This window comes from Corylus avellana, chromosome 2 (genome assembly GCF_965113065.1).
Source record: "Corylus avellana chromosome 2, dhCorAvel1.hap1.2, whole genome shotgun sequence".
Taxonomy (NCBI): domain Eukaryota; kingdom Viridiplantae; phylum Streptophyta; class Magnoliopsida; order Fagales; family Betulaceae; genus Corylus; species Corylus avellana.
This window is the reverse complement of record NC_142491.1, coordinates 33,949,562-33,963,600: the sequence shown is the minus strand read 5'-3', so window position 1 is coordinate 33,963,600 and position 14,039 is coordinate 33,949,562. Positions and strand designations below refer to the sequence as shown.

Here is a 14,039-nt window from a genome sequence, read left to right as displayed (position 1 = left end):
CCCACTTGCCGTTTCTGCATAGAAAGTTAGATGTAGTGACAGGTTAAAATTAAATAAGACTCAAAAAGGAGATTTAAAAAAAAAAAAACTCAGCCAAAGAAGAAGAAGAAGAAGAAGAAGAAGAATAATGATGCCCAGATGCTCTGTTCCATCCAAAGAGGTTCAGGTCTTTCAGAGTTTGAATGGACTTCAACAACTCGCCGAAACGCGTCGTTTCAAGGTACCCATTTGATTATTTTTAGGCCCCTCATTAATTTTTTTTTTTTTTTTTTTTTTCATGGGTGAAAAGTTCCAATGGAATTGTTTTCCAGCAAAACAGAGCCTTTGGGTGTGAATTTTGTTACTTTATTGGGTTATTCTGCTGAAGGATGATCTTTTTGTTGAAACAGTTAAAAGTCAAGTTGTAGGAGGTACCCCATTTGATTAGTTTATGATATATTTGTGAATTTTGAGATATTCATTTGTTGAATATGCTATATTATCATGATCATCTTTACCATTTGTTGTGATTCTTACTTGGTGACTAACCGTTGAAATCAAGGCCAGTTGAAGCTATCCAGACTAGCAATATTCATTCATGTTGCAATATATGCATGCAAAAATATGTGTCTGTGTGTGTGTACACATATGCATTGGTTAATTCATGTATCTTTATGTATGCTTGTACGTATGTACATATGTTCATGTTCATGTTCTATGAAGAAATATCAGTTACTAGCAGTTTTGTGACGTTTTTGCAGGCATGGTTTTTAGATCAATTTGGAGTCCTTCATGATGGAAAACAACCTTATCCGGGAGCAATTTTGACATGTATGTTTTCATCTGTTACCATTTGTATTCTCGGTTTGGGCATTTGATAATGTTAATGGGTGTATAATTTCCTTCTTGTTTAATCGCAAGAGAGCAGGCAATAATTTCATTGTTTTATAATAGTAGAAAAGCTAGCAAGGACTGGTAGCAAGATGGTGATTATAAGTAATTCCTCAAGACGTGCGTCAACCACCATTGACAAGTTGAAGAGCCTTGGATTTGATACCTCTCTTTTTGTAGGAGCCATCACTAGCGGAGAATTGACACATCAATACTTGCAAAGGTTTACATTTAAGATTGGCATTCAATATACTTGCCCTTTTTCACAATGGACACGTTAGTACCTCTCACATGTTCCCTTTTCTCTAGTAATATAGATATGCTACATTAATTTCTATTTGTTTCTGATCCGATATGGTACTCGTAGTCATTCGGAACACAGAAACTTATAATATCACAATACACAATGGATTGTTATGCAGCCTTACCATGTGGATTGACTTATTTACTTTATGCTTTGTTTGAAGTTCATTTTATTTATGGATTTAGAACTTCTCCTTAGATTCTGATCTATTTTTTGTATTCAATTGTATTGGGAAGAAACTGTTGTTTCTTAATTTCTTTGGCATGTTATGCTAATGTATATTAACTGTTGGCCTGACCAGTTAATACGAGGACATGATTCTTTCTTTAACAAGGCTAAACATCATTTTGTGTCAAAGTTCTTGTAGTGCCTATTTCAGCCATCAAGGCAATCCTAGCACTTGCCTAGGTGCTTGGTTGATGAAGGGCCCTGGTAGTGCCTCGAACATGCTTGACATTCCATGCAACTTCTGTTGGAGCAATCACATTTTTTTTTTCTTTTTAAAATGAAGATGTTGACTACTGGAGATGAAAATATTGATGCTGGCCAGAATATGCTTTCTTAGATCTATATAAGACAGAAATTTCTTTTAATATTTTTTCCTTGAGTCAGATTTGTTTGCATTATATAATATGCTGCTCTAACTGGAGTTACTGCAGTAGCATGATTAGCAAATATTGCTTCATATATAAATTCTGATTCTGATATCTCTGTTTATGGAAGTGAAAGACAATTTAACTCAATATAATCATAAAACCCTAGTTCTTGGGGATTGATGCATGAATCCTTTGATTGTCAGCTACATCCAGGGCCATGTCCTTTGTTAAATCAGAAGCCATTATGTTTTTTTATTTTATTTTTTCTCATTCCTAAATCTTCTATTTTTTTTTTCTCTCTCTTCCTATTTTCTTGTAATATCTTCAACTTGAATCAAGCCACTCCTTATTCGTGCATTTTTAAGGTCTTTTTTGCCCACGGTGAATCATCTTAGGCAACTTGTTCTCAATTTATCTGTAATAGATTGTATCTGTAGCTGCTAATGCATTAACTTCTTCCTTTATATTTTTTGTACTAGTCTTTCCCATAACTTATTTAATAATGTATGAAGGCGATGTGATCTATGATTTTGATTGTCTGGGCACATTTGGCATACTTATCCACATTATATAGTGGCTAACTGTGTTGCAAATTTTGCTTTTTCTAAAAACTCTATTATACTAGAGTGGTTCTGCTCATCTCTTTGCGGATTTGCTTTAAATAGGAAAGATGATGCGTGGTTTGCAGCACTTGGAAGATCTTGCATCCATATGACTTGGAGTGACCGGGGTGCTATATCTCTCGAGGTATGGTAAAGGTGCAAGTATTAGTGGTGATCATTTTTCTTCTATCCTTTTCCTTTATTGAAGCCCTACCATTTTTGGAGTATTTTGGTACTCTCTCTCTCCCTTTTAATTTCTTTTATAAACATAACGAAGATTCCCGGCATACGTCACCCCAAAAGGCAAATGATCACCTTTGCGTAGTTTGGCTTTTTCTAACCATCCACTCATTTTTGCTAAACCCTCCACTTTATGGTAATGTAAAGCAACCTTCTTTTATCGAGGCTGATGAAACTCACTAGTCCCAATTCACTGATTTTAAAGGGAAAACCTGCTTTTACAGTGCTATGCACTTTGAGAAACTAAAGTATTACTAGATTCCTGTTGGTGAAAGCTGAATGTAGCAGCCTGGTTATGATGAATAATCTCGTCTGATCCACCGACAGTGTGTCACTAAATGTAGGCATTCAGTGGAATTTATGGAATTAAATAACGCTCATCTTCATAAGATCCTACGATATTGTCTTCTTATTTTATAACTACACAAAAATAAAATGTTGTGATGGGTTTCATTTGGGTGACAAACAAAACCTGGGAAATTGATTTGTCTGAAGAATCATTGAGCTAAATAAATAATAATCCGTGTCCCAATTTCTTGGTTCATCTCCGTAATTCTGAATTTTTTTGACAAAGCATTTCCCAAATTACCCACTGTTTTTCATTTCTATATGGTTTTTATCTCAAGTGAGGGAAATATTGGAAAACCAGAAAATATTGTACTGTTTTTAGCTACTTGACAAACATTTTGGGACATTCGACTAGGAATATGGGACTAACAAGATGGGATGGAGGGAGGAATGTAAATTGTTCATGATAGCTGTGGAATATTTTGTAAAATGATCTGGTTTACAAATTCTTTGTTGTAGGGTCTAGGCTTACAAGTTGTAGAGAATGTTGAAGAAGCTGAGTTTATTTTGGCCCATGGAACTGAAGCCTTGGGTCATCCTTCTGGTGCTGCAGTTCCCACGAAACTTGAGGACCTTGAGAAAATATTAGAGCACTGTGCTACCAAAAGAATTCCCATGGTGGTAGCAAATCCTGATTACGTGACTGTTGAGGCAAGGGCTTTGAGTGTAATGCCTGGTAAAAATGTTTAATTTAGTCTTTTAATTCCTTTTAAGCACAGCATCTACAAAATTATGATAAAATACATCATTAAGATTGGGATATATAATTCAAGTTCTTAGCCTTGGGGCAGTAAAGGCTGGGCTAGGGTTGGAGCAAGTCTTAGGTTAAAATCATATATATATATATATAAAATCAACGTGTTAGACTTAAGATGATGCCCTCTGAATTTATTGTGGGTTGATGTCTCATTTAGAGCACAAAAATTCTTTTTGGTGGATGGTCTCTCATTTTTTTCAAAGTTAATAGAGGTGGCAGGTTGAAGCATCAGTACAACGTAGTCAACAATATACTTGAAACCTACTAAATGTTATGGCTACGTGGAGGAAGTCTCACTATATGGAGAGGATCTAATCACCTAAATGAAAAGAAACAGGAGAGAGAGAGAGCTCCATAGGAGTAGAGTAGTAGTAGTTCTCTATTTTGGCATGTGAAATGCCGAGTCTATAGTCTTAGCATGTGTTCATATTGCTATATGACTTTATGTTCTTTGTTGCTTTCTAAGCTTGTTTTCAAATAAGTTAATTTAGTTTCTTTTACAGATATAAATATGCCAATCTTGATTGTAAGCTTTCTTTTTTAATGTCCACATAGATAATTCCTTGGTTTCTAGAGTACTCTTTATTTTGTTCAATGAAATAAATTTTCTCACTCTGTTGTGCTCAAGCTTCTGAATTTGTAATTTCTTGTTTGGTTGCCTGATAATATGCACAACAGAATTTGTTTATTCCTTTTTTGTCATTATGTTTTATGTGCCAGTCATATTAGTATTTGGAACTACACTGTTACTCTATCCACATATTCCCTGGTCTCTCTTTAACTGCATTCAGGAGGCAGAAAGGGCATATAAATTTTCTTGTTGGTTTCAAAAGTAAGAACTTCAGAGTTCCAAGTTCATAAATCATTTTTAAAATTTTAATGTTGCATGAAGCTCTTTATTAGTTTTATCAATCGTAATGTCGTTAGTTTGTGATGCATCAAAATCACAAAGTCATCTCATCTTTGAGATATCTGAATTGTAAATATCTCAAATCGGCCTCGATATTTGTAGACTATTACAAGTGATGCGTATCATGCCTTTCATAATTTATTATGCTCCTGGAGACATCCTTGATGCTGTTAGTGCCCCTTAGAATCCCCGTAAGAAATTACTCTTTGTGAATTGTATCTAAACAGAAGTCATCTTGGATTGCATGGTTTTGTTATTAACTTCTTTAAAAATGCTAGTCAGTTGCACATAATATGGCATATCTGTAATTTCTTCTAGTTTTGAATTTTTTTTTTTGGCTTTACCTTTTGGTGATGTAAATACTTTAATGTCATAGGTACTCTAGCAGCCAAATATGAGAAGCTTGGGGGTGAAGTGAAATGGATGGGCAAGCCTGATAAGGTGATGGAGTCACACTGTTCTTGTTTTGATCTTCATCATTGTCATCATCATTCACAATACACATTGCATTTTCATTTGCTCTCCAGGCATTCACATCCTTGTTTTAGATTGCAGTGCAAATAGACACAGGTGCTCAGTATCTCTCCCCTAGCTGTTTTTTTTGGATGACAGGGAACCCTTCCAAGGCAGGGCCATTTCGTAGTGTCTCTCCCTTAGCTTATAATAATTATGTAAGCCAGAATACCCTTTCAAATAATTAAACAAGAAAATTTCTTAACTCTAGAAATTTCGAGTTTCGAGTTAGAGAAAATTGTTCTTAGATGTTGTTATAGAAAAAATTTGTAATGCAATTTTGACTTGTATAGATGAATTAATAAATTGCACTGCTTATTACAAACAATCAGCTATTTTTTGTCTTATAACCTCGAAGCCAATACAACAGTTGAGATTATAAATAGCATTAAACCTGATCTGAATTCTCCTCACATTGTATTTTCAGTCAGTGCTAATTGTTTCTTTAAACTTCTCACCCGAACTTTGGTTGAAGTGGTTTCCATGTTATTTCACAGATTCTTACCTAGCACATGTCAAATAATTCCCTTAAACTTCTTTTGCCCTTAATTTATCGCTACAATTCGCTTTTGGACACACATGGATGGCAATGGCCAATCAGTTTTTAGAGAGGTGATATTTAATCAGGGTTTAACTTGATCGAACTATCTGTTCTATTTCGTTCTAATAGTCCCACATGATGTTATTAGTTGGTTTTTGTGATTGCATGCTTTTGTGATATTTAAACTTTGATGTAGGAGTTGTAAATTCTGAAAGGAGGGATATGATTTCTGTTCTGTGTTTTTCTCTTGATTAAAGTGTTTTTCCTTATTATCGTAGTGTTCGGCATTGTATTTTCTTCTGTTACACACACATCCTTTTTGTATGCTCCCCTGACTCTAATATCATACATTTTGACAATTGTATCAGATAATCTACAAAGCAGCTATGGCAATGGCTGGTGTGGATTCTTCTGATTCTATTGCTGTGGGTGATTCTCTCCACCATGACATCAAGGGTGCAAATGAGGCTGGAATCCAATCAGCTTTTACCACTGGTGGAATTCATGCAACAGAACTTGGAGTTGCTAATTTTGGAGAAGCTGCAGATTTATCTTCTGTGCAAGTTCTTGCATCTAAATATGATGCTTATCCCTCATATGTGTTACCTGCTTTTATATGGTAAAATTTCATCTAGGTAAGCACTCTGAATTTCTGCTAACATTTATAGGCAGATTAAGATATTGAGGAATTGTCCATTGAAGTGCAAATTCTTTGATGCAGAAAAATTACAATGTGCCAGAAGCATCTTAAGTGACAAGTTTCCTGATATTGATAGCAAATTCTAACTTGCATGTTTCATTTTAGGACATTTACTTTTTCTCTTGCTCTTGCTTTAGTTTATAAAGATCAATCAATTATCTTCTCAAATTAGTTTTTGAAGGGGGCAGGTCATTTTTACTTTTTGTGGCAGGACCATTTTGGTGGGGTTGAAAGTCACACTATTTTCTCGCTTCAATTTCCCTTTTTAGTTCTGTTGCATTATTGATGTTATTCTGAAGAAGTTATTCTTTACTCCCACAAGTGATCAAAGAAAATGTTTTCATCAATAATTGTATCTTTGATTGTATGTTCATGCCAGTCCAGAATGGACCAAGTCATTATTTAAATGTTTTACCCTTTTCCTTGTTGCTTGGTTTACAGGGTTTCCAATAAAGAAGTTTCTTTCTCAGTCATAAGAAATTATGTGGAATCAAATTCAACTTACTACACACTCAAGAGCATGACTGGACTAATGACTGCATGATGTGTAGCACCTTTGACCGGTCATGATTTTTTTGCTTGTGATGGCGATATCCTGATTTAAATTTCAGGTTTCAGTTGCCTTGATTGATTCCTGAGTTCGAAGATATCTTTCTTTTTTTTTTTACGGGGTATTTAAGTTAGGGTTCATATTATATTGTGCTTCAAAACCGCCACTGATGTACAATGGTTTGAAGCCACTCTCTATTACTGTTGAATTTCTGGATTTATTCATGCTTGAAAGTTTTGTGTATCAAATCACAAGGCCACATGAGCATGGAAAGAACGTGGTTATTACTGTTGAAATTATGGATGGGTGAGCTTTTTGTATGTAGTTTTTCCTTTGGGGTTTACTAGAATGGGCTGAAGATGCCATATGAATTGTGAGTTTATTTGGAGCATCTTATACTTTTTAAAGCAAACATCAGCATCTTATCATTTTTTAGGGAAATAAAAATAAAAATCAAATTCACATCCTATTTTTTCTGTTAATCATGATGGAAGTAGAAAATGTGTTAAAAGAATGAGCTGATTTTCTAAGCCCTATGCTATTCATTCCATATATATATATAGCAACATCTATCCCTTAGCACTTTCTGCATGGCCGCAACATTTTTAGTTGTAACAATTTGTTTGGATGCTGAGAAAGTGAAGGAGATATAGAATGCAGACCAATTCCACCTGTAGTTTTTGGTGAGCCCTTGCAGACCAATTCCACCTGTAGTTTTTGGTGAGCCCTTGAACATATCATGAGCACTTGCTTTTGGGATTAGGAGTAAAATTTCTTGAGCAATCCTAAAAAATAAATGTCATAGAACCTTTTAGAAACCCAATCCTGTTACACTCAAACCATAATTTCCTATTGTTTTCTTTATTATATTACATCAGAGTATTATATAAATCAAACTATCAACATACACTCGATGAAAATAAACACCACAATGGGGGGCACAAAATGTCAAAAATATACCAAAAGAAATCACACAAATCGGTTAAATGGCTTCCTTCCAACCCCAGCAGGTAAAGAAACGGTTGAATCCACACTCATATTGCTTACGGATTGAAGTGACTGGTTCTTGTCTAACATCCTTTGAGAGCTTGAATCCTTGCTGAAAAAAGAGCCCTTGTTCCACTTGAAAGACCCAATGCCTTGTGTCAAGGGGAATGAAAGTCGCCTCTTTGACTCACTGCTTGGAGTCCCCGGAAACCTCTCCCTGGGGTTACTATAAGCTCTTGCTTTGGCTTTGGCTGAAACTGTTGGAGCCATATAGCTCGGAGCCGAAAATGGTGGGCAGCTTGTGAGGCTGTCATCATCCTTTAATGGCAGATCAAAAGGGGAATCAGCTCCGCTACCTCTGGCTCTTGAATACCTTGACAAGCCAACGCTGTTGCCAAGTGAGGTTCTGTTTGGAGGAGGGGTTCGAGCCGGTTTTGAGGCCGGGAGAATAGTCGATCTTGTGGATTTTGGTGTGGAGATGTCCATACCATCATACCCAAAATGACGCTGCATGTAGTTGCTTGACTGGGCCGGCGGGCTCGGCCGCGGGCTTGGCCGCGGGCTCGGCTTCAGCTCGGATTGCGGTCGCGGAGGCGTAAGTTGAAAATTCTTCACAGCATGGCTTTCTGGTGGATTTGCTGGAGTCGCCTGACGTTCCAACCAGTTCCACCACCATGGAAATCCCCCAGATCGGATATCCATCAGAGGTGTTTGACCAGATTTAGGAGTGCCTTTCCACAACTGTTGACATGGAGAGAACAAACATCAAGATAAAATAATACGCATTTTATTGTAACATGGCTCTCTTGAGCAAGTTTTTAGAAGGAAGCAAATCCCTCTAAAAATTGTTCATGGATTAGGTGTAGTAAAATAAGAAATTCATGCCCAACACCAAAGTGTATGTTCTTATCCACTTCAGCTCTAAGTCTTAACATCAGTATTAAGAACTTAGGTTTATTCAGAAACGAACACACATGTAGTAATGTTTCTAGAACTCAATGATTCTGAACAAGAATTAATGTTCGCATTTACAAACGCCCAACTCCCGGAGACGCAGAAACTTGTAACGAGTCTACATTATTCTGCCACTGTACTTTGGGTTAACTCTACTATGATGGCCCTTCAGAAAGTAGAAGCACTTTTCTTAACACAATATGGATCTACAGGCCCCAATTCCTAACTAAAAGCTCTTGACTATTAATTACTGAAACGATACATGCGCTGGGATCTAGACCATATATGAGAACACATGAAAACTATGACAAAAAAAGTGCACTTCTCGGTGGCCATTCATGATTTGATTGAATGGTCAATTGTGTAAATAGAGAGTACCTGGTGTGAATAGGCATAGGCCATCGCTCTTTCTCTCTTGATGACTGCTTCAACCTTTTTCTGCAATCTTGTCTCTCTTTCCTCCTTTGTTAGCAAGCTATCATCCCAGTCATCATTGTTACCTGCCTCAGACTACACCAGTGCTTCAATTGTGAATGTTACTTCTTGTAAAAGAAATAATAGAAATTTAAACAACAGACACAGCACCAAGTGTATGTTCTTATTCACTTTATACAATCAAATGATCATTGGGTCTATTGGTGAGATTCCAAAAGACTAGTTCTTCATTAAAATACCAAAATGAAGATCAAGAGATAAGGATAAGATGCATCACAGAGTCAATCCCAGGTAATTGCACAGACCCAAAGCCATGCTTTTTAAAATGGACACGGCAGAATGAATTAATTTTTGTAACCCAGATTAGCACTGTTGAACAAATTGGTCAAATCTCAAATGCGCCAACGATGGGCCAAAATGGGGAGCATTAGTGGTTGACAAAAGTTATAGCTACTTAGCTCAGACTCAATATCATATTAAGCATAGGAAAACTTACTGCCTGGCTCCATTTGCCAAAGGTACTCTCCACTTCTTTATCATTCCTCAATTGAGCTTGGCGCCGAGCTTGGTTTTCTAACATCTGGATCCTCCGTGACTGAATCTGCGATTGCACACGCACCAAGAGTTGCATGTACTTCATCGCATTTGCCGTCTGGCGCTTCACATTCTGTCCTCTCACCACTCCTTGTAGCCTCACCAGACCCTTTAATGCTCTAAAGCTTCTCCTTGCCTGTATGACAAGTAACAGTAACGTGAGTTGGGTTTTGGTCTGATGCTGATGTAGAACATGCTCAGCCAAAGTGGTTTAGGGGAATCCTTTCTTATTTTTTAATTTATTTTTTCCCTCCTGGTAGGAGCTCTAGAGTTGACTCAGATGAACTTCTATCAATTGATTCCTCAAGATAACCTCAACAGAGTATCAGGGGATGTTTGAGAATCCTATGCTCAAATCAAGGTCACTATGAAAGTGAACTTGGGCCTCAAAGTTTCAGTTTTGCCATCTGAAAATATTGTGTGCATTAAACTAGATTCTTTGTGAGAAAACTGGACCAACAATTCTGGCCGAAATACAGTCCGAACATGAAGTTCATGATTCTAGAGAGACTTAATGACAGCTTTGCTTTCAGACATATTGCAAACAATTACCTTTAACATCAAATGCCCTTCATAACCTGAAAATACGCAATTAAATAATAGGAAATTCATCTGAATGGTCACATGTGACCAAAGAACGAGCTTACTTGACAAATAAAAAACACCTATCTGTATTGAACCTTACCTTCATATTGCCATATTTACTTATTAGATGTGCTGTGACACCACAAGCCCTTGAAAACTGTCTCTAAAATTATCCAATTTAACAAGAGAAGATGGACACTTACCATATAACCTCTATAGGCTGCTTGGATCTTAGTAGCTGAAGCATGGTGGTTTCTTAGAGTTGGTTCTGGTCTGCGGCTAATCTCCTTCTGGTGATGAACAATCCGAGGAGACACAGCTCTAGGGGAAGCAACCCTTGGAGAAGCAACCCTAGGAGAGGCAACCCTGGGAGAAGGAGCCCTTGGAGAAGAAACTCTAGGAGGCACAAACGGGGGTGTTCTTGGTTGCTCAGGAGGCGTGGGAGGCCTAAAAGTTACTATTTGTTGCTCCCTTTCAAAATCCCCAAATATTTTCTCAATGCTGCTCGGCTCTCTGAATAGGGGAATGAATGAATTGCTCTCCGCATGCCTTAGTTTTCCTAACCCCTTCTTCTTCTTTTCTTTTGTGCTTTTCTTCTCTGAGTCCTGCAATTTATAAAGTAAGAAGTTAAGGTACCATTCAGTTTGCAATTCAGAAGTATTTGCTATTTATTTTCAGATAAAAGAGATATGTAGAACTCAGTGGCTGAATATACAATGGAAGCAACTCAAAATGAAGCACAAATAGTAATTCAACAATTTGGACCACTTTTTCTGAATTGTGGCTTGACAACTGTGCATCACCAGCAGCTTTCTTTCTTCTTTTTTATAATGATCTTTTATAACGCTGTTGTTTATTACAATAAAAATGAAGCATTTTCAGTTGCTTCTGGGTATCCACCGTAGTTGAGATGTCAACTTACATTGGCTACCTTCTCCTTAGAATGGGGACTAAACACCCTCTTGATTGCAGAAAACCAACTGCCTTTCTTTCCCATGCTCCTAGCATTACTGTTTCTCCCTGTAAAGCAAGATAAAACCAAAAAATTCAGTATATGCAAGTGCAAAGACATTTGCATGCATCTATATGATTTTTGTACGTACTTGTTTATGTATGCATGCATCTTCTTAAAATTACACAATACAGTATGTAGAAATAAAATCTTTGTGTGGCTGAATCGAGCAAAAGAAAATTAGCTTTAGGATAACATCTAGAACACATGAAATTTGTACCTTTTGTCAATCTAATGATTGCAGATTGACACAATCAAATTGGAAATTCAGAGTAAAGCTATTCAAGAACTATCCAATATTTATACAATCCATAAATGATTGGTTCCTTCTCATCTTTCTCTCTTAATGGCTTAAAGCTATTATTCTGAGGTGCTTAGGATCAGTTTAGTCTAATCAACATGAAAAGAAAAAAATTAAATTATTAAATTCATCCCTTCCTATCGGCTTAAACTTTTATGATAAATAGTGATTTAACGGATATAAAATATAGGCTGAAAATGTTAAACGGATCAGGAAGAAGGAGGTCACCTACTGCAGTTACAGCTCAGGTTTTAACTATCAAAGGGGTATAGAAGAAACAAAACAGAAACCTTTGATTAAACATCCGGTAACCCCCAAAAAAATGATGAAAGAAAAAAGTTCTTATACAGATGGAGACAGGAAGGAAACAGGGGAAATGGCAGATTAGGTTCAAAGCCTCGTACGATGTAACAGAGACAACCTCCATACTTATTTTTTTTTTGAGATATGACAAAAATAATATAAATATTAGCAATATGAATATACAAACAAACACAAACTGCCAAGCACAATTATCCTCTGAGACAAAGAAGAAACTTTTTTCTATTCTCTTAATTAAAAGAAGAAATCTTCGACAGGGTTGATTCACTTTCTCTGTATAAGGAAAATTTCTCTGAACAATTTAAGTATTATTAAAAACATGAGTACTTCGAGAGAGAGAGAGAGCATATCTTAAGGTGTAAAAGCAGCAATTCTTGTAAAGAAGACTGATTTTTAACAATTTTCAGACAACAATTCTCGAAGAAAACAACATCTGACAGACAGAGGGCAAAAGGGATCCAAAGAAACAAGGAGTTGAACAAGAAAAATACCTTAAAACTAACATATGGCTTCCAAACTCTGCAACAGAAACTACCCAACTCCCAAAATTCAACAACAGTTAATTTCTGCACCAGATCATAAACAATTAAACACAACCCAAAAGCCTACAGAACTAAACATGGTCAATTAAGAAAACTGAGAGCACACGTACCTTAAAAAAAGCAGTTTTTGAAGCAAAAGGAAGAAGAGCAAGCAGAAGAAGCAGAGAAGAGATCCTATGTGTCTCTCTCTCTTTCTAGCCTCCCTCTCCCTTGCTACACCACATGCTTCTTTCCCAGAAAGCTTTCGGTGTTTGTTGAGCAGTTTCTCTCGGTAGAACTTTGAATCGGGTTCTTTGGTTGTATGAAATTACTTTTCCTCCTTTTGCCACCTTTAACCTTTTGTGGGATTTATAATATATTTTGTTTTGGGTTCATGATGATGATGATTAGAAGGAAAGAGAAAGAGAGAAGAGTTGGCCACTTTCTCACTCAATGTGCCCCCAACTTCAACTAACTTTACTTCAATGGGAAGACTATCTGGACATCAACTATCCCCCACTTGATTAACGGTTAGGTTTGGTGCACTGTTTTTTCTTTTTCTTTCCTATTTTTATTTTTTATTTTCTAATAATAATAATTATCATCGTCATTATCATCATTATTTTTTTACCTTAGAGTAGCTTAGTGTCATCATATTTTGTTTATGTATAAATTCCGACCACATTCTCTCTCTACTCTCTACCCTACGCGCCTCTCGAAGTGGGTGTAGGCGCGTATGTGCCATCATTTGAGTAGAGCACTCCAGCATTTGTTTATTTGAGTAATTCGTTGTCCATGGAAATTATCTTTAAAAGGAAAAGAATAATGTTTTTTTGCTAAATGAAGTATGGCGTGGCAAAGTTTTAGGCAGATTGGTTTACACAAATCTTGAAAATTTGTTCCGGGGTTAAATATTGGCTGTCGTTAACCAAAATAAATAACGTTCACAAAGCGTAAAATGATTTACGTTTCTTATCTGTGTAAACTATTTTATGCCGTTATCCACACTTTTCAGTAGGCAATTGTAAGAGGGCTTCTGTCTCCGCCTACCTGCTTGCTTGACAAATTTCAAGATGTTCGAACATATGTTTAAGTGGGCTTTACAATGGTCTTCTCACAATTGTCTGCCTTGTTGTCTGCCTTGTAATTTGGGCATATAATTGTCTCGCAGCTCTTTGAATTAAATGAAAATAAAAAATAAAAAATAAAAAAATTTGGCAATTTTACATATGAGCCAAACGACGGATTATAGATCAAATAAATTTTTTAGTTGTTTTATATTAATTACTTTATGTCGTAAATAAATATTGATATTTATAAATTAAAATGATTGAATGAATATATATATGTCCCCATATGTTCCCAAACGTGTTCTGATTTCCAGACAAGGCTCCGGGT

At 36.3% G+C, this 14,039-nt stretch overlaps 2 protein-coding genes across 7 annotated transcripts; one reads left to right on the top strand and one right to left on the bottom strand.

The window, feature by feature from the left end:
- The first annotated feature begins 83 nt into the window (after positions 1-83).
- On the top strand, positions 84-7,317 carry LOC132166965 (Haloacid dehalogenase-like hydrolase (HAD) superfamily protein). 5 transcript variants are annotated; one of them, XM_059577834.2, is made up of 9 exons: positions 84-220; positions 741-810; positions 934-975; positions 1,051-1,093; positions 2,436-2,517; positions 3,420-3,636; positions 5,004-5,068; positions 6,050-6,300; positions 6,823-7,317. In XM_059577834.2, exons 1-9 carry the CDS (start codon positions 128-130, stop codon positions 6,923-6,925), a joined length of 966 nt encoding a protein of 321 aa, XP_059433817.2. In that variant the 5' UTR covers positions 84-127; the 3' UTR covers positions 6,926-7,317. The 5 variants fall into 5 exon arrangements, with proteins under 5 accessions (XP_059433817.2, XP_059433816.2, XP_059433818.2 ...); XM_059577833.2 differs by having other exon boundaries at positions 934-1,093; XM_059577835.2 differs by having other exon boundaries at positions 934-1,093; positions 6,050-6,316; positions 6,823-6,912.
- Positions 7,318-7,712: 395 nt separating this feature from the next.
- On the bottom strand, positions 7,713-13,079 carry IQD13 (IQ-domain 13). 2 transcript variants are annotated; one of them, XM_059596445.2, is made up of 7 exons: positions 12,773-13,079; positions 12,612-12,686; positions 11,409-11,506; positions 10,690-11,091; positions 9,804-10,037; positions 9,251-9,382; positions 7,713-8,659 (listed from the first exon to the last, which is right to left on the bottom strand). In XM_059596445.2, the coding sequence occupies exons 3-7, from the start codon at positions 11,481-11,483 to the stop codon at positions 7,901-7,903; spliced, it is 1,602 nt and encodes a 533-aa protein (XP_059452428.2). In that variant the 5' UTR covers positions 11,484-11,506; positions 12,612-12,686; positions 12,773-13,079; the 3' UTR covers positions 7,713-7,900. The 2 variants fall into 2 exon arrangements, with proteins under 2 accessions (XP_059452428.2, XP_059452436.2); XM_059596453.2 differs by lacking the exon at positions 12,612-12,686.
- Positions 13,080-14,039: the final 960 nt, after the last annotated feature.